Below are 21,325 nucleotides of genomic sequence, written 5' to 3' on the forward strand. Positions count from 1 at the left end.
TACTAATGAGAACATCGCATAACCTTCATATATGGACTTAAGTCCGGGCTCGTCCCACTGTGCAGTGTACCGGACACTATTCTTCACCCGCAATCGCAAGACTGACCACCGCATCCTACCGGTAGACCCGAGAAAAATATAGCAAAACAGAGGAAGAATCGATGTTAGGAGAACTTCTTCCGCCGGGAAACTCTCCGTCCGTGTAAGCAAGGTTCACCGTCGGGGACTAGACTGTGCAGACCGCGACGAGACTCCACTAGTTGCGGGTCGTCGGTGCACCAGTAAACCGAACGCCTTGCTCCACCGGACCGAACCCGGAACCTGACTGGTTGGCTCGGTTTCAAGAGCCAACCAGTCAGGTTCCGGGTGATTTTAAATGTCCCAAGAAGGGAGCCAAAGGACCTAAATGACTTGCGGTGCCAAATGACGCCGGATAGAGAGCCAAAGGGTTCAAGAAGTTGAATGGTACAATGGCTCAGTAAATTGGATAATCTGGGGTTTACCGCCTAGATTGTTCCTGTAGGGGAAGAGCAGTAATTCTCTACTCACAGGTAGCTTTCATACTGCCATCCAGAAATTGCCACGTTGTGTGGATGGTCGAATACTGGTAGTGTGTCGAGGAGGGGTGCTGTAACCCTACTGAAGGAACAAGCTATTAAATAGTTGGATCATAGTGTATGCTATGCACATAGATAAAAACCCCTTCAGAAGTAATTCCGTAAGGTAGTTCCGGGAAGGAATTATGTTCCGTGCAAGAGTGGTTGTTTTAGCGGGTGACTGTCCAAACTAGTTCCCTGAGATGTTGGTTTTTGAACATTTTGTTCTTGTTCATGGTGTTTTTGAACATTTTTGTCACTGGACTGCAGAGGCGAAACGAAATTCCGTATCAACCAGTCGATGCTTTAACGTATGAAGTTCAACGTATGAAGTACAAATTCAATATGGCGTCAAATAGGAAAACTGTCCATTATCGTTTATTTCTCTTTATTTGGCATTCCAAAGGAATTATACTTTGCGAGGTGCTTAGCAGCTTTTGCAGTTCTAGATTACGAATTGATTTCCGAATGGTTTGACCCTGCAATATATCATTTATCATCCATCCAACGCTACAGAGGAGAGGGCGTTAGTGTTCCAATGCGAAATCTCAGTTTGTGCATTTCAAACGTCCGTCATATAAATTGTACTCAATTTACCAATTCCTTTTCCATTTCAGGTACCCGTGGTGCCGACAATCGTGAACATCGACGACGACTTGCTAGTGCCGTCATCCCCTCCGCGACGCCTGAGCCGGAGTAGCATCGATCTGCGCGATCTGGAGTACAAGAACGAAGCGGCCAAGATCAAGGCTTCCGATTCGGTCAGTTCGATCTTTCCGCTGAACTTTGAGAACAATCTGCGCTACTCGGGCAGTGAACCGATCCAGGTGAAGGAGAACCAACAGCGGCGACCGTCGCGGAAAGAGAGCTTCAAACAGATCAACTTCTTCCAGCCGTTTTTCTCGAGAAACAGTTTGCTCAAGTCCTATATCAAGAGTGGCGGTACGGCCGGTAGCAATTTGAACAATAGCAATAATCGGGACGGTTTGGGTAGTAATAATAATCGGACAGCTTCGGAGAAGAAGTTGAACAATAAAAACATTGACAATCGTTCCAATAACAATATTATCGACCTTATCAACGTGACATCTTCCCTGAACAAGTCGATCGGAATGGTTGATAGGGAGGTTAATACGCACAAAAGGCACCAGATGGCAGCTAGCGAGTCGGATTTTTTGACAATGATCCAAAAGCAAAGGTCCTTCCGGTTAGGAGTATCGAAAAATAATGCCAGTCTGAAAAAGAGCAGTAACAAGGAAGGACATAGGGATAATCAATTAATGTGTGCACTGAGCGATTCGGACTTTACTGCTGTCTTCCAGGGGGATGAGGCCATTATGAAGTGCATAAAGAATTTGAAGGCATGTGCGGAGCAAAGGGATGGTATATTTAAAATTGTTTTGAATGGAGACGGTGGTGGAAATGTTTCCACCCCAACAACTGCCATCACTGAAACTCCGGACATTCTGATTGGCTGCTTCGATCATGGGTTCAACGGAACGGCGCCCAAGGTGGAAGGTGGTCGAGCCGAGGAAAATTCGTTCGTTAAATCATCCAATATCAAAGTTGTGAATAGTAGTAGTAGCACAGTGAATCAAACTAGCACAGTAAATGAATGTAATTTAAGCCACGACGATGGCAATTATGTGATAGATTTAATATCGGCCCTTTCGTCGGCTGGTTCTCCCCCTCACTCGGCCGGACTGCTACCAGAAGCGATTGTCCGTGAAAATGATCGACTTAAATCTATCGATAAGTCTGACAGCAAGATAGTTAATCTAAAACCAGTGACACTTTTACCGGACACTGGAAGCCCCATAAATGTCCTAAGTGAAGCCTCTACCATATCGTTGGATCTAGTAGCGATGAATCCGAGCACAAAACTGCAAGTTCCTACCGACGCAGCAGCAACGATTGAGGGAAGTATTAATCCAGTGGATCCGCTAGCCGTCAACAATCCGGACATCATTGTCGAGAACATCCGAAACGACACCTTGAACAATCAGCAGCACCAGCAGCAGCAGCCGATGTCATCGGCTACGTCGTCGACGGTCGTGATGCCACCGTCGATAATGACCACATCGCCGGTTCATCCGGCAGGGCTGCAGCGGAAACGACAATCGTCCACCGTAACGTACAACATCAATGTGATTAACTTTAGCGATAATCCCGATGATGATCAGAGCAGCTACCAGATGAATAATCGCAGCGGCGGTGGAGGAGCGGGAGGAGGACACGGTGCTGGAGTTGGCGCCAGGTCCAACAGTTCGACGAGTGAGTACGCTGGTTAGTGTTTGGTGTGTTTAGTGTCTTTTTTAAATGTTCTATCTTTCTTTTTCGAACTTTCGGTGTGTTTAGATGTGCGCAGATTTATCTTTCGTTCCTCACTGGTATACTTTTTGGTTTGCTTGTAGCATACTGTGTGACATCATGATGAGTGTTCCGTTTCAAAACGGGTATGATGTAGAGTGCTGAATGCGGCTGGCAATTGGATTATTAATGTTGGGAATTTTCTCATGTACATAACTGTAGCCACAAAGCAATACTGTGACTTTAGGGTGAAAGAGAAAATGTTACGAATATTTTAAGAGAAAACAATTTATTTTCTCATGCAATTTGATAAATTGTAATGGCCGTTGAACATCAGTACTTTAATAATATTTTGAACACGATAATTGCTTTTCGTGAAGATTGAGTAAATGGTACAAAAAAATCAAACCGATTTTTTATAATGCTATGGAAAACCCATGTCTTTTTTATTACCTAATGCAGTGGCGTAGTAGCGGGGGGGGGGGGGTTTTGGGGACGAAACCCCCCCCCCCCGAAATATTTTGGAGAAATTTGAGAAAATTGAATATGTTGAACAAAAAAATGCCTAATATTTTAAATGAAATTCTCAAAGTTTCATTTGCAAAAGTTATCTTGTGAAAATATTTCCTTGTAGTGAAAATTGGCTGCAGACTCGATACCTTCCTTTCGGCACGTTGTGGAGGCTAGCTCAACCGCCGAGGACTATAACGAGTAGATCGCGGCGAAGCGAGGATCTAGGAGCTTAATGGTTCACGAAACGGATATCGGTACCGAGAGAAATTTCGCCACATTCTGTAGTCCTTGACTGACGGCGAACATGGACTGGAGAGTGTGAGAGAAGTATCCCCATAGAGACCCCCAGGCGATTCGCTACCGCATCGGCCAATGGAACCCTGCTGCAGCACGAAGAAAGACGGGCGGCAAGCTAAAGTGGAAGACGAACGCCTTTAACGAAAACCTCTTTGTTGAGTTACTTCGGCGAACAACGGAATCAAGTACGTTGATACGGCTGACGGCTAACAAGAAGGATTGCGACGGCTTGTGACGTTACAATGTCACGAAAACTAGGGCCATGCAGTAGACGGCGTGCAGCTTACTGGTTAAATGAGTAACTCAGTACGCTACACGCTGCTTGTCTTAGAGCCAGAAGGCGGGCTCAGAGCGCAAGATCGGAGACTGAGATAGGAGCGCATCTAGAAGGTAGGGACTCTTCAAAACGGGAGATCAAGCTTAGCAAGTCAATTGCCATAAGTATCTGTGCTGAGAAATAAACGTCAATCCCTGGGGGACGCGTACTGAGTCGTCATGACGAAGACGAGGGTTCGTCGACACCAGTTGAAACATGCCCGGGTAAGCTAAAGATAATCGTTGAGGGTCTCTTCCCGAATCACGATACAAATACCTGGTCACCGACACCGTACGGCGAAGAAGAAGGAGGTAACACAGTCGAGTGGCAAGTGACTAACGACGAGCTCAAAGACACGTCGATGTGACTAAAATCAAAGAAAACCCCCGGTCCGGATGGAATACCAACCATGGTGGAAGTCACCGGGCCATTCAGCCTCGAATAGACCAATGCGCAGCGTGGCATAAAAGAATGTGGCATCCTGAAGAGCTACTTCCAGAGTAGAGCACTGCTATACCAGACGAACAAAAAGGCAGAAGGCGATGCGAGTCGCAGCGAGCGTTACTCAGGGCTCCATTCTCTGTCCAACACTTTGGAATGGGATGCACTGATAATATAAATTAGTGAATATAATGAATCATGTAATGCACGAATTCATGCGTCGTTTTCTGCAACGAAGTATTTTCGTGCCCTGTAAATACTAAGTTTCGTTCATTTTATGAATAAGAATGGCTGTATGGTGAACGAAAGCTTTCGTAAATTTTACACATTTAATGTATGTACACTGCACGAATGTTATCGTTGATAACGACATTATTTTTCGTGAATGAAATGAAATGTTTTTTTTTATTTTAATCAACGTTTGTGTATATTACGAACGATTTCGTTGGTCGCACGAAATTTTTTCGTTTATCTTAGAAGTTTTCGTATTTATTAGCCTCTTATTTTTTGGGATCGATGTTTGACAAAATCGTTTTTTTATTTAAAAAAATCGATGTGGCCAAATCGATTTTATTGTGGTACGAAGAAATGGCCGCTTGATGAACGAAAGTTTTCGTAAATTTTACTTATTTAGTTTACATTGCACGAAAGTTATCGACATTATTTTTCGTGAAAGAAACGAAATGTTTCGTTTATTTTAATAAACGTTTATGTATATTACAAACGATTTCGTTGGTCGCATTCGATCTTTTAGGATCGATGTTTGACAGCACCGATATTGCTCCGGCAGAGAAAAACTCAAAATTGTTCATACAAAATCAACGAGCAGTTCGCGACGGCTCAATCGATTTTGTACTGCTCCAGATTCTGAATCAACTGGAAGCGAAAGAGGTTCAAGGAATCTTCCTGCAACCGGCGGACACGGATACGACTACTAAATAGTCAGACAACAACAATTATCTGACGAATATCAACAATGGCTCCATATTGTTCTTTTGACGTGGACTGTTTGATGAATGGTGCTCGTAAATATTATAAAGATATTCGTATATAACAGCGAACGACTCGTTTGCTGAATGAAGCTGTTTCATAATAAGCCAACGAAAGTCTTTTCGTAGTTTTCACGAAAAACTCGTAATACAAAATAAAAGAGTTTCGATGGAACTACGAACGGTTCATCATATGTACGAAAAATTCGTATATTTTATGAAAGTTGTTTGTACGAAATTAATTCCTAGCGATTTACGAATATATTCTATTAGTGTGGGGTCTTAACACTGCGGCTGCCCAGGAAAGTGAAAATCGTTGGTTTCGTGGACGATGTGTCAATAACGGAGAGACTTGAAGAAATGGAGGTGTCGGTGACGGAGACAATAGATGCGATCGAGAGCTGGATGAACGGGTCAGGCTGCAAATAGCTCACTACAAGACGGATTTGTTGTTGGACAGCTACTGCAAAGCGGTTCAGCGGATACAGATCACCATCGAAGGACATGTGAATGCATCGAAGCGTGCACTGAAGCAATTGGGAGTGATAATCGACGACTGATTAAGCTTAAACAACCACGTTGATTACACATGCGAAATGTCGGGTCTTTATCTAGTGTTTCGTCATCGATACTGCGATATGGGGCTCCTGCTTGGGGTGCGGCGCTGAAAACCAAGTGAAACCGCGAAAAGCTGAACAGGACTCTTCGACTGCTGGTCGTACGAGTTGCGATTGCGTACCGGAGGCAGTATGCCTTGACGCCGAGATGATTCCCATCTGCATTACCCTGACGGAGGATATCAAGTGCTACCATCGATGAAACGTCAGAAACGTCCGGAAGATGATGAGAATCGATTCGATGGTGACGTAGCAGCAGGAATGGGATAATACGGAGAAAGGAAAGTGGACCAACCGGCTCATCCAATCCTGTCGACGTGGGTCAATAGAAAGCACGGAGAGATAACCTTCCACCTGAAACAGCTCCTACCGAGCCACAGATGCTTAAGGAGTATCTTCATCGGTGTGGGTACGCAACGTCAACACTGTGCCGGGAGTGTGAGAACGTCGAGGAGACACCGGAGCGTCTTTGAATGTCCGAGGTTTGAAGTCTTTGAATGTCCGAGCAGAGTCTTTGAATGTCCGAGGTTTGAAGGGACGTGCAGGGAGCTACTTAAAACGGGAGGACCGGACATCAACCTGGATAATGTAGCCTACAGAATTACAAGCGACGTAGGGACGTGGAACGCAGTAAACAGAGATATGATGTAGATCAGTGATTCTCAACCTGGGGTCCGCGGGCCCCTAGGGGACCGCGAAGTCATTCCTGGGAGTCCGCGAAGAGAAATATATTTTCCGAGTGCATATTGAATTTCAAATCTTGTTTCCTAACAAATTGAAAATAACATATTGATAGCATACAAAATTTATGTTTATCTGTGGGGGTCCACAGCAACCCAGTGTGATATCTAAGGGGTCCGTGGTAAGAAAAAGGTTGAGAATCGCTGATGTAGATCGACACCGTCTTACAGCGGAATGGACATCGAACAACGGTTTCGGGAGAGTAATCACCGCCAGGGAACTCTCCGCAGGTATAAGCTAGATCCACCGCCGAGGACTAGTCGAATAGACTGCAACAGAGCAGCGAGTATGAGTCGTCGAAACGCCAGCGAACCGGACGTCACGCTCCATGCGGATTCGCCCGACCAACCACGGCACCCCACCGGTTGTTCCGATAGAAAAATAGCGAAAACCAAAGAAGAATCGATATTGGGAAAACTTTTTTCGCCAGGGAACTCTCCGTTAGCGTAAGCTACATTCACCGCTGGGGACTAGACTGAGTAGACAGCGACGAGACACCACTAGTCGCGGGTCATCGGCGCACCAGTGCATCAGATACCCTGCTTCACCAGAATCGCCGAACTGACCTCGGCATCTAGCTGATTAGCTCGATCTCGGGAGAACTTCTCTCGCCGGGGAATTCTCTGTCGGAGTAGGTCAGGTCCATCGTCGGGGACTAGACCGAGTTGTTTGCGAACAAGTCGAGGACTGAATGGACCATCAAGGAAGTAGTGCTAAATGGCTTAAAGGAGTTGCGGTGCTAAATGGCACCGGTTACGGAGTCAAAGGGATCAAGAAGTTGTGGTACTGAAACCAAATAAGAATCGGTATCGGGAGAACTTCTTTCGTCTGGGACCTCTCCGTCAGCTTACAGTCAGATTCACCGCCGGGAACGAGACCGCGTGGACCGCGACGATACACCACCAGTCGCGCCGGGGATCCAGCAAACCGGATGCCCTACTCTACCGGAATCGCCGAACTGACCGCAGCACCTGGCTGGTTGGCTCGAACTTATCTCGCCGGGGAACTTTTCGTCGGATTAGGCTAGATCTAGCGTCGGAAACTAGGCCGAGTAGTTCGCGAACCAGTCGGAAGCTCAACGAGGAAGTGGTACTGAATGGCACAAGGGAACTGAAGGGCTCAGTAAATTAGACAGTCTGAAGTTTGCCGCCCAGATTGTCCTCGTAGAGGAAGAGCATTTATTCTATACCAACAGCTAGCTTTCCTACCTTGACTACCCAAACCCGTTCCCTGAGTTGTTGATTTTTGAACATTTTTTTCTCCTGCTCAGAATATTTTTGAACATTTTTTCAAATATATAAAAAAAATTCATATCCCCCCCCCGAAAAATTTTCTTACTACGCCACTGACCTAATGTGTTAAAAGGAGGAACAGTATGATCTATTTTGTTGTTTTTGTAACACCTCAGAGTAACAATTACACAATTTTACTCACATTTACCGTCGAGTGCAAAGTTTACAAGTTCCTCACGTTGCGTTTGTGAACGGTTTTAATTACGCTTCCCCAGTTAATCACAATGAATTCAAATGCACCAGTCTCTCGCTGTTGAAGATAACCCGAAAAAGCATTGCTCTGCTGCTGCTGAAAGCCAAGGCAAAATATTGTCTGAAACAATGCGAGGTCTTCCAGGATTCTTCGCTGGTAGTAAATAATCCGGTGACTCTTTACCACCGTCGCTTGGCAGGTTCCAAGAAAGTAGCAAATCTCACCAATAGTTACTTTATAAAATTTATTCATAGTTAGGCGGAGACACTGAGCGGAGCCAAATGAACATGTCAAATGCCAAAGACAATCGAGCATGACGTCACATAACGTTGTCTTTTTAGCTTCATGTGGAGAAGGTATTGCGATTCTGGTGACAATTAATTTACTCTTTCCTTGAGTTGTCCATCGTAGTGAAAGATTCATATAGACTACTTGACAATCTGTAATTGTATTTGTGTGTTCAACGATTTGTTTTCCTCCACCTGTCATAGGTGGAGGAAAACAAATTGAAAATAGCTTTTCGGTCGGATTATTTTCGTGCTGGAACCAGACCAACCGGTATTGTTCGTCTCCGGAATAAGTTTTACAGCGACATGGAGCATTTCAACACCATTATAAATACTTTAGGCGAGCTATTTCAAACGTTTAAATTGGCTGACAGTTTCATATATGACAGCTGGAGGAAATCAAACCTCCAATTAGTGAGTTAGCTGCTTGCGCAGTAATAAAAACGCTACGAATTCGTAAGTACACTCAAATCAGTCTAGCCCCTGAATTTGCGCATATCGCTATAAATATGTTACTGATAATGTTCAATATGCTATGTTACTGCGTTCTTTTGCGTCGTGAATAACATGCAACACGACGTCGACTACTACAACCGAGATTCCTGTTTATATTGACAAGGATTTTACTGAAATTCGCTAACGCGATTTATTACCGTGGGCCAGTTCCGAGTACATCAAGAAATCATTTCGAAATACGAAGAAGTGGAATCCGTTACGAATATGTCACATGGAGGAACTTTTTCCACGGCTTCCTCAATGGGCTTCATGTTATTAGAATGCAGATGCACCAGCCCAACTCATCCTACTTGACTTTCGAATGCAAATCTGTTCAAGGCATCACCTACATTCAAAGAACCTTAAGTCATACGATGTATGTAACCAAAAAAGAAGACGGATACATCAAGGTCACTCAGAAACACAAGAAGCATAAAAAACAACCAACCGTGAAAACAAAAACTACTCTAGTATTCACGAAGTAGACGTACACGGGAGCGAGAGGTAGGACAGATAGATCAACCAACAAGTAGCAAAAGGTGTGATGTAGATCGCAATAATTTCCGTGTTTTATTGAACTGCAATAATTTGAAATGTATATTGTTTCTGAAAAGGACGAATAGACTTTTCTACGGCTCATGTACGTACACGTCACATGACACAAATACTACATCACTAGCTGGTGGAAAATAATAAATAATGACGGCAAAAGCAAATGGGATTGTTTTCAACCAAGAAGCTTCATTAGTGTTCGTGAGACCGGCCGACAAGAACTCAATGACCCTTGCAGTTAAAACTTATATATTAATATCTCTGGCAACTCTGCTATTACTGAGGTTTGTTTTTGTTTCCTACCGATAAAGATTGATTGTTTTTTCCGTCCCTCTAAGAACGGTTGGTTTCAAAATCGTCCAATGAAGGACGTTCGTTGGACCAATTTGAACAACGTCCAAATAACCGTTCAACGAACGTCCATCGTTGGACCCGTGTTGAACGATTTTGAAACAATTTTTTGGACGTCTCAGTGGGGTGTTATGCGATATTTGTCCATTCAAAAGTGGTTGATTCCGCCGGTTGAGTTCAAATCGCTGTAAATTATAACGAGTGTCGTGACTTGCAGTCGTGCGGTGTCCAAAATCGTAAATGTAGTTACATCGTCTGTGTTAAAATTCACCCGCCATCAAGCCGCCTTCCTCCAGCTACTACCTACACCACGGAAGCATACTGCCTGAGTAGCCACAAAACTCGGCATCGACGTGCATACTGTTGCCTACCCGCTTGGCGCAATAGGTGTAAACTGTCTACAGTGCTAAGAGCCTGTGACGACAGTCAGTTGAAATGTCAAGGATTCTGTAATAGAATCATGCATCTGACTTGTTTATTCCTGACTCGTTCTAACGTGTATTTTATGAACGATAGCGTCAATATATTCTGGCTCTGCGATATTTGCGTTACATTGATGAAATCATCTGCAGTTGCCGCCTTTGCTGCCATGAGTGATGCAATCCATTCGCTGAGCGAAACTCATAAAACTGCGCTAGCTGATTTTATAACGGAAATGGAGACAACAAGGGAAATGGTGAAAATTCTCCAGCGATGCACTCAAATCTCCACCTACGGCTGACTCTGACGAGTTGGCCGGTCAATAAACGATTCGCAACCAAACGTGCTCGCGAACCAGAAGAGGCTGGCTAAGCTCTTAATCGTGCTATTCCCGATTTAACGTGTGGTCGCCGAAAGCGACAAGGTTCCGTTAATTTCCCTCCCTTGAAGTGAAAAATTTAGTAAAAAAGACGCCGATTTGAACGAGCTAAAATTCATCTAGTTCAAAATCAGGATCGACCCCAAGCTCCGAGCATTGGCACTTAACGCGGAAACCTGGCCTGGCGGGATGAACTTCCTCGAATTTATCGACTTTCAACGTGAACGTTCTTCCAATGATAACCTGGGGTTTTGCAAAACGCTGCGTCTACGCTAAAGTCACATCTAGCCATCTGTACTGACAAGGCCAAAGATGATTTTCAACCACCGAGATGTACCGTAGAAAGCAACCGCGAAGCCTTCAATCCCCCTAGCACAGTCGCGTCTTTTGCATCCAGCGTTATCAGTCGCCCCGGCCCTGTGTCTAGGAACGGTATGGGGGTCTTCCGACTTCCTCTTACTGGCAAGTATTCTTTATTCGATAAGACCGTGATGCTTCGTGATCGTCCCCTACATTTTAGAGCTAATAACAGTGCACCGTCATCTGCTCTGAGAACATCAGCACCGATCCAGTCCTGTAGTTCATTCGACCTTCTTAACTGTTTTGACGATGGATGGTTGTCGGGGTGCACTGCACTTAGTAAAATGGTAGCCCCCAATTTCTCCAATTCAGTCGCGCCTCTCGCAGCCAGCGTCATCAGTCGCCCCGTCCCTGTGTCTGAAAATGAAGAGGGGGTCTTCCAGCATGTACACTCAGACAAGTATTCATCAATTGAAAAGTAGGTCATACTTTCCCATAGCAATCTACCTTCCAGACAACGCAATGGTGTAGTTTCGTCGCCGCGGCGGTGCAAATATATTACCAGAACGAAGGTGGTGTGAATTCCTGCGCAAACGCTTACCACCTGGCTTGCTCCGATTATTGCTACGACATAATCGTACTTTCTCAACGGACAAACTTCATCAAATTAGGTGATCGACCCTGGTTACGAAGTTCTGCTATGCGATCGATATCCTCTCAAAAACCGTAAAACTTCAGGTGGAGGTGTTGTACTAGATGTGCGTGTTGGGTTCAAAGTTCAACACATCATGAACAACGAATGAAATACTTTCGAACAAGTGTGGGTGGCGATAAAGTTAAAAAACCGAACTTTATATATGTGTGTGGTCCACTTCCCGCCGGACAGGATACGCGAAACCTTGTTGATTGATGTGTATTCGCACTCACTAGCCTCCATCGTTGGGATGGCGCAACCTGCTGGTGAAATTATTGTACTAGGTGATCTTAATCTACCCGCAATGAAATAGCCACCAGGTCACAGCGGATATCCGTTATCCTAATTTGGATGAGTCTCAGCTCCAGCACCATAAATCGACACCGCCCCCAGAGCGCTAGTGAGGCACGTCCTACACCATCCTCCATTACTTCTTAAGCTCGATGATGGTCCAAGTTTGAATTTATTGGAAGGCTCGGCTGATATCTCTTACAACTTCAAACACGCCGATTACGTCAGCATTCTGAATGTGCTGCAGGACATCGACTGGTATTCTGTCCGTGCTTTTAAAAAAAAATGTATATCCGGCCTTGCCGAACCACTTCGTCGGTTATTCGAATTGCCGCTTGTCACCGCAACGTATCCATTGTTGAGGAAATTAGCTTTTGGTATTTCCAGTTCATAAGAAAGCGGACAAGAGGAACGCAGAAAATTATCGCGGAATTTCTGCACTACGCACTGTAGGGAAGGTTTACGAATTAGTTGTGATGGAGCCGGTGTTCTTTCACTGCAAGCAATATATCTCGGAGGACCAACATGGATTCATGGCTAGCCGATCAATTACGATTAATTTATTGTCGTTCACTTCTTTCATCTATGAGAAGTTTGAGGATGGCTTGCAACCGGATGCATCTACACTGATCTGTCCGCCGCTTTTGTCAGAATCAATCACAATATCGCCATCGCCACATTAGCTAAACTTGGATTCAGTGAATTTTCCGTTGGTTTCAGTCATATCAGGTGAGCTGTCAACTTAACGTGACTATAGGCTACGTCTGGCATCCCACAGGGAAGCCATCTCGGACCACTCATCTTTCTACGTTACTTCAACGATGTGAATTTCAGACTCAGTGGACCACGCTTGTCGTTCACCGATGACGTCAAGATATTCATCCGTATTAAGACTTTTGGCAGGCGCTCATATCCTGCAGAAACAATTCGATGTCTTTAGCGAGTGGTGTATCAATAATCATACGATTCTAAATCCCGCAAATGCACTGCAGTCACCTTCTCAAGGAAAAGAGAATCTATTAATTTCAACTACAATCTCTCAGGACTGCTTATTCCGTGAGAATGTTCAGTGCAGGATTTTGGAGTGATGTTAGATTCCACTCACTTTCAAGCAACACGTTATTGTTGTTATTGGCCGGGCGTCACGAAACATGAGGTTCATCTTCCGTGCTGCCCAATTTTTCACGGATATATACTGCCTAAAGAGTACTGTTCCCTAATCCGGTCATCTCTCGAGTATTGTTCGACAATTTGGGGCCCGCACTATATGAACCGAATTGAAGGTATCCAACGCAAATTTGTACGATTCGCTCTGAGACAGCTACTCGTGAGATCGTTTTCGAATACCTAGTATAAGAGCCGCTGCCAAATAATTCAACTCGACACCCGCCAGCATCGCAGAGACACAGTAAGAGCTCTAGTTGTCGCCGATCTGTTGTCAGCGCACATCGATTCTCCAGCCTTGATCAAACGAGTAAACGTCCAAGCTAGAACTAGGGCGCAGCAATGATCTTTTGAGAGTGACTCTTCGGCGGATCAACCACACAGCGAATGCGGCCATCACAGGATTATAACGAACTTTTATACGTATGACGCACCTGTTCGACTTTAATTCAACTCGTAATGTGATAAGGACAAAGTTTTTGATTTTTTAACAATTTTTGGAGTAGGACGTATTTACTGGGGCAGATTGCGGCCTGTTAGTGATTTACGCTTCTAAATAAATAAATAAGTACAAATCGATAACAAATAAATATAAAGTGCAGGCAAAAACTTACTAATTAGGCAATCCATGAGACGTTTCTGATCAGCTGATTATTTCTTGTTTACTTCTTCTGACGTTACTCCGAGGGGTGCGACGCCGAACAATATCGTTGATTCGATCCAACATCAAACGAATCGGACTAACGAAAGATGTTTATCGGACGAATTTTTCTGTTCGCAGGAGTAGACTTGTTGACAGAACCCACCGCTGAATTGTCAAATAAACGTCTAATGGATTGCCTAATTAGGCAATCCATGAGACGTTTCTGATCAGCTGATTATTTCTTGTTTACTTATTCTGACGTTACTCCGAGGGGTGCGACGTCCGACAATATCGTTGACTCGATCCAACATCAAACGAATCGGACTAACAAAGTTATTTGTCGGACGAGTTTTTCTGTTCGCAGGAGTAGACTTGTTGACAGAACTCACCGCTGAATTGTCAAACAAACGTCTAATGGATTGCCTAATATTCATAGCAACGAAAGCATATACACGCTCATTGAAAATAACTAAAAGTGATCGCCACCAGCCACTCAATTCCATAAAAAGTGCCCGAATAGAAATGTACAGTAACAAAACCATGATTTTCACTGTGACAGTACAGTAATTTTACAATAATTTACAGTAAGTTTTAGTGTTATGCTACAATACAAAAACATTAAACTTTAACGTTTTTACTGTAAATTTCAATGTAAAATAGACTTTTACTGTGAAAAAGGGGGGTGGTTATGTATCTTAACATTAAAAAAATCAATTTTTCTCCATACATTTTTTTCTCGAAAACAGTAAAATTTAATGTGAATGCACTGTATCAGTTTTTTGCTGAACAGTGAAATTTATTGTTACATGAAATTTTATTGTAAATCTACTGTGAGAACTTGGCATCGAACAATGTTGAAACTGTAATAACTATAATCTTTATTGTTTTATGATTGTTTGTAGGGTAAATGCTATTGTAAAATTCTATTCGGGTGCACATAGTCAAAAATTGAGTTTTTCTCGCTTACTCAGTTTTGAGTTCGGTAAGAAAATGTCAATTTTGAGTATTTTTTACGCAAAGACCAAATATGAAATGTAACCGTTCCGTAACAGTAACAAACGTCTTAATCACTATTTAAAATTCCACTTACCTGCATCTCTAGTCGTTTATACGATGAGTATAAGCCTATTCCGAGGTTCTTTCTCCCTTTTTGCTGTAAATAGGATCTCGTTCGAATGGATCTAAAAAATAATAAAGTATGTTATTTAAAAAAAGAACAACACTTACGAAAATTTAACTTTTAGTATTCCGAATGTCTCCTCGTCGATTCTTTTGCTGCTTAATCAACATTTGAATCAATTTTCAATCTTGTTTGCTGATTGTGCCACTCCGTGCACCAACAGTATGTTATCAATTCTACTCCAATCGATATTAATTTTTTGACAGTTTACCCCGGTTTTTGAAATTGAGTAGTTAGAACTAAAATTTTGTGTAGTTTAAAATGAGCGTGTAGCTAAAGCTTGAACATGAGTGCATATAAGGAGAGTGACGAAACTGTCAAAATTGGAACATTGATTATTTGTGAATGTCATTCCAAACGAGCCTAATCCATGTATTCCCAGTCAAAAAGGGCAAGTTACTGGCTAACGGGGGGCTATTTGCTAACTCGGATGCGCTAATTGCCCTTGCGTTTGCCAGCAAATTTCTGGCAATTAGGGGGCTATTTCAAATGCAACATTTGGGCGATTTGCCGCCGTCATTTTTTAGCCGCTCTACCCGCCATTAAATCGCCCCCAAATCGCCCAGGGAACGCGCCATTTAATCGCCCTTAATTGCCTAATATGAAAATTACAAATATTACTTATTTTCGGATTCATTATCTGCTCACATAAACTTATCACTACACTAGGTAATCACCACCAAACTATAGGAAGAATCAATGGTGAAATTGGCATTGCACACCAAAACTTACCACAATCTGACTTTTATTAAGAGTTTAGGCGAAGACTGCATATCAAGAAGACTGGCAACTCTGTCCAGTATCTGGAGACAGTAACAGCCACGCCACTTGCGGGTAAAGGTGGTACTTCCCATAGTGATACAAACACACATATACACTTTTACATTAAGCTTCCTACCGTTCTCCAATAGAGGCGCTGTAACCTCTGTCGCTTCTCGTTTGTATGGGGGAAGGAAAGAGATATCAGTCTTCTTAAGATGTAGTCTTCGGTTTAGTTCAGATATCTTGTTCCACTATATTTACACATGATTCCACAATTTCCCACATTCGTTGGCTAAATGAGGTGCACTAGAGAAACAAAATACAAGCGAGAACACGCCAATCGTTTAAAAAACTATTTTAAGCTTATGCCAAACATGAACCGCCATGTTTGAAAAACGCAAAAACAACCAAGTCCTTTTCAGCCGCCAGAAAACTTGCTGAGTGTTGAAATTGCCTTTAAATCGCATTCGCAAATTGCATTTGTTCCTAGGGGCAATTAGCACAGGCGAGAGTTAAACCACAGACTAACAGACATAACACATAAACAAAGCTTCGCCTGCTTTCACGAACATTTTAAATATATTTGTAGTTGGGACTGTGGCCACATTTGATATCATGCCCCCCCCCTAACATATGAACAAGCATATGGGGGATAGACCACTAGTGAAAAATTGTTCCCAAACCTGAGGGGTAACCCACCAGTAAATGAGTGTTTGGGACCGTGAATAAAAGGTGGAGCTTGAGTTCTAGGAAAGTTGTCGGATCGATGTTTTTTTAGGAAATTCCGTCATAGTATTATGGCTGTTAGTCTGTGGTTAAACGTCAAACTGTTTAAATCGCCTGACCATGTTCTTCCGCATTTTTAACCGGGTTTCGAGAGGTCGTTTGTGCGTTTGGAATATCACAGACAGTTGTCTTCACTCTCCTTACATACACACTGGGTTGAACATTTGCGTGGGTTGCCAGAATTTGACGTTCGGAATATGAGTTGCCAGTTGTTGGGAGGTTGTGGAACTATAATCACAGACTAACAGACATAACACTATGAGGGAATTCCCTCAAAAAACATCGATCCGACAATTTTCCCAGAACACTAGCTCCACCTTTTATTCACAGTCCCAATCACTCATTTACTGGTGGGTTACCCCTCAGGTTTGGGAACAATTTTTCACTAGTGGTCTATCCCCCATATACTTGTTCATATGTCAGTGGCGCCATAATTTCAAATGTGGCCACAGTCCCAACTACAAATATATTTAAAATGACCGTTAAAGCGGGCGAAGCTTTGTTTTTGAGTGTTATGTCTGTTAGTCTGTGCTATAATCACCGACGAACCGACATGCCACATGAAACAAAAAATGCGTCAGATGTTGTCCTAATTGTTTAAAATAAAATACGTTGTTACACTAGCGGCATCTGTATAATGGTTCGCGTGGTAGTCTTGGTCGATAAAATAACAATACGAAAAATCAAGTGTATCGATGTTGAACCAGGTGTGTTAGAATGAACAAACTTTCTTTTATTCATAAATATCGTTTTTCCAGCTTTTTATTATCTTATTTAAGCACTATTTCACAAAACTCCATTAAAAGCAAAAAAAGTAACAGCACGTGCATTTTCAATTAATTCTGAATACTATTTTGATGCATATTACCACTACATACACAGCTGACGGAATTGCACACCTTCTGTAATATCAATATACATATCGAAAAGCCTGTCCTGATTTAAACATGGCGGAGTAATCTGTCGTAAATTTCATGGTAGCGATCGCTTCATGTCAAAACAATCGTTATTTTGTATGGGACACTTTTCGAATACCTCCGTCATGTCGGTTTGTCGGTGCTATATTCTCACCTATCTAACTAACAGTTAAGGGCCGATGCAGAAGCAGCCAACGATAACACCGAGAACTCGATTGTTGTTGATCCACCCGACTAAAAGAGATCCTTCTCGACAAGCCGCCGCAGCAGATTGTTAATACCAGCAACAGTGAGAAGATTATTTTTCTTACGAAATCCGAAAAACTTGGTCACCTTCAACGACCTTTCGCAAAATATAATATGTGCTCAGAAAGGGATAAAATCCTACATGAACTTTTCAAATACATTATAACGATTGAATTAAATTCTATAATAAAGTTGACACTATACCAGTCCTAGCCTTCGCAAACCTCTTCCACAACCAGAGCCCGCGAGTCAAACAATGAGAGGTTGCAACAGTAAACCACCTAGAACAATATTCCAAACTCACTATAGTCCCACAAAAAATCATTTCGGTTTCCCCACCAACTGAATCGACTTGCGTCAGCTCAATTGGCTGACTACACACAGTGTTTCAAAACGTCGTTTTCGTACTTAAAATTAATAGCATCATTAAGTACGATTCAGACGATACATCAGCTTCCGTCAACGTCAACGGAACGTCACCGTTCCGTCAGGATAAGTTACATGCAGTAAAATGGAGGCATTCACACACAACATCAACGGCACGGAACGTTTTGACGTACGGCATGTGTGAACGGGCACAAGAGAAAAGTATTAAACTTATCCTGACGGAACGGTGACGTTCCGTTGACGTTGACGGAAGCTGATGTATCGTCTGAATCGTACTTTAACCGCTAACTTTTGAAGTATAGTTTGTTCGGGAAGTTCTTGTCTTAAAGATTCCGCATCTATAGAAATATATTTCATTGATTGATTCACCTATAAGTGAAATTATTTTTGAAACTATGAACCAGATTTTATGCCTTCAGCAATGTTGTAGCAAACGTTACTGCAAAATTATTTGCCGAGGACATAATATATTTAACATTAATAGTTTTCATGTTATGAAACATTTTATATGAAAGGCCCCATAAAATTAGTTTTTTATTCCATTATCACCTTTTTAGCCCTTCTCCTACGTTCTTGAAATCTTCCACAAAGTTGTTTGTTATATCGAAACACGTATTTTTGCGAAACAAAGTACCTTCCTATCTGTTGAATTTGTAAACAGATATTTCAACTTTGTTATATTTGTAGGGTTGTTTCCACCGTAAATAACCCGTTAAGGAGCAAAAACGTATTATCCAAGCGCACTGTGATAAGCCGTTTCATCTTTTCATGGTAAATTAAATAGAACACGTTCAACGATAATGTGTATGTATATTCTTTGCTAGTAACATTTGCTACAACTTTGTTGAAGACACAAAGGCTATCTTAAATTGCTTGAAAATTTTTTTTCCTATATCACGTATAGTGGTCCTTTCGTCGTGATCTTGCAACCTGGATGTGTCCCCGACGCTACGGGAAACCGTGCACGGGTTGACTGCAGAAAAAATAATTACCATAATAACAATTTCATAAACTTCACCACAAACTGTTGTCCAACCAGTAACACCTGCTAAACCGTAGGAAAAAGATAAACCAGAAACTACCAGCAACGTTAACAAGATGACAGGAAACAAGAAAAATGGTTTCACGTCCCTAATCCGTAAACCCAAGAAACAAGTCAAAGCAATCAGCAATGTTCGAAACACCAGTCTCATACGTACAGCACAGACCAACACATGAGAATGAGAAATGAGAAAATTTTACCAAAAAATATCGATCCGCCGATTTTTTCAGAACACTTTTTATGCACGGCCCCTATCACTCATATGCTAGTGGGTTATCTGCCAGGCTTGAAAACAGTCTATGGAACATTGCAGGATGACGTCATCAGAGTAAAATCGAAGATTACATATTAAGAAGACTGATATCTCCTTCCATCCCCCATACAAACGAGTAGTGACAGAGGATACAGCGTCTCTATTGGAGGAAGGTAGGAAGTCTATTGTAAAAATGTATATGTGTGTCTGCATCACTATGGGAAGTACCACCTTTACCCGCAAGTGGAGTGGCTTCTAGATATGCAGTCTTCGGTAAAATACTCCAAATGCTCGAAAAAATGAAAAAAAAAATACGTTGTCTTGAAATTTCGAACAAAGTTTCTTGTAATAAGTGGAATCATAAATTTTCCAAGTCCAACTATAATGCAAACGTCTATCTCGCGCCTACTTGTACATGTGTCAGTGGCCCCATCAGCGCAAATGCGACCACAGTCCCAACTAAAAATGTATTAAAAATGCCGTTAAACCGTTTGAAACATTGTTTTCGAGTGTTGAGTCTGCCAGTCTGTGCCTACGGTGCCAGGAACTAATAAGCCTAGCGAAAGAAAAACATTAATACTGACTTTAATTTTTCGCGTAATTATGCATAGATAAACATAATCACCGCCGTCACCAATCGGGTGCTGGTGTTGGAAAAAATTTGTTCACGCTTCTTTTTGCCATTGGGCGGAGTGTACAAACAAGGCGAGAAAAGATTTTCAGATTTTCTCTGAACAGTTAGCCAGAGGGCGTTAATTTTTCATGGGCCCAGATTAGATGGCGAATATAATTGGTCTGTGCGTCGTAAAATGTAAAAACTGCAGGGACAGACGGAAGGCGCAGCCGGTAGCCCCCGACACGACCACCATTCGGCAGGTTGATAAGATTTTGCTGTAAAGATCGAAAAAAGATGGATTACGACAGGGAAGCACGCAGAGTTATTTTTTCCAACTCGACATCGTAATTCAGCAGGAAAGTTAGTCAAAAGCGGAAGGTCATTAATTTTAACTGACTGCAGACGGGATAGAAATCTACTTAAAAGCAATAGCTGGGGGCATGGCCTTGAATAGCAGTTAGGCGGAAAGAAAATTTCAGCAGATTGCAGGATAAAAGCGGAATCATGCTCGCTGCGTGCTATTACGACAGACTTTGGTAATAGATATTAACTACACAGAGACAGAAAAGTGGGTTGTTATCTAAAAGGGCGGATGACTTTTATGGCGAAGTAACGAAATTGTTCGCTCTATCAGAACGGGCTTGTTAAACTTTTAACTCCACAATAAAGCAATACAAACAAATATTAAATTGTCATAATTGTCACTGATTTGCTATTCAGTTCTAGAAGAAATCCGTATAAAATCTGCATTCGATCTACCGTTACTTGATTTTTGAAATTTTAGTTAGGGGCCGTACATAAATGACGTAGCTTTTTTCGGCGATTTTTGAACCCTCCCTCCCTCCTCGTAGCATTTGGTCACAAAATTCTAACCTACCCCTTGTAAATAACGTAGCATTTACCTACCCCTCCCCCTTGTCCCATGCAAAGCGCCCTGGTGAAAAAAAATTACATATGTTTTTCAATTATTTTAAATACTTGTTCTTTCAAAATGTTTGACGACTTTTATCAACATTTTCTTTATAACAGAAAATTGCGTGCAAAATAAGCCCATTTCATGACAAATATAGTGTTGATAGTTTTGTTTTGAATTTTATATGTCAAGGGGAGCATGAAGACAAGTTCTCTCAGTTCACAATCGTGCAGCTGCAGATTCTGAGAACCATACGTTCGTTTAAATTACTAAATTTTCCTTGGTTGAATCCGAAGTGAAAATTTAGTTCAGCTTCCAAACTAAGTCTACTAGTTAGCAACA

At 42.4% G+C, this 21,325-nt stretch overlaps 2 protein-coding genes across 2 annotated transcripts in view; both read left to right on the top strand.

Annotated features, from left to right (window-relative positions):
* LOC131695719 (protein CREG1-like) overlaps positions 1-1,073 on the top strand; it is a 3,778-nt gene extending 2,705 nt beyond the window's left edge. Inside the window, exon 4 of the mRNA XM_058984215.1 lies at positions 1,003-1,073. Coding sequence (XP_058840198.1) covers positions 1,003-1,073 — 71 coding nt within the window. The remainder of the gene's footprint in view (positions 1-1,002) is intronic.
* Positions 1,074-1,134: 61 nt separating this feature from the next.
* The window catches only part of LOC131695720 (uncharacterized), a 72,160-nt gene continuing 51,969 nt past the window's right edge, over positions 1,135-21,325 (top strand). Inside the window, exons 1-2 of the mRNA XM_058984216.1 lie at positions 1,135-1,164; positions 1,214-2,882. Of these exons, the coding sequence (XP_058840199.1) occupies positions 1,135-1,164; positions 1,214-2,882 (1,699 nt within the window). The remainder of the gene's footprint in view (positions 1,165-1,213; positions 2,883-21,325) is intronic.

The sequence above is a fragment of the Topomyia yanbarensis genome, unplaced genomic scaffold, assembly GCF_030247195.1.
Source record: "Topomyia yanbarensis strain Yona2022 unplaced genomic scaffold, ASM3024719v1 HiC_scaffold_5, whole genome shotgun sequence".
Lineage (NCBI taxonomy): Eukaryota > Metazoa > Arthropoda > Insecta > Diptera > Culicidae > Topomyia > Topomyia yanbarensis.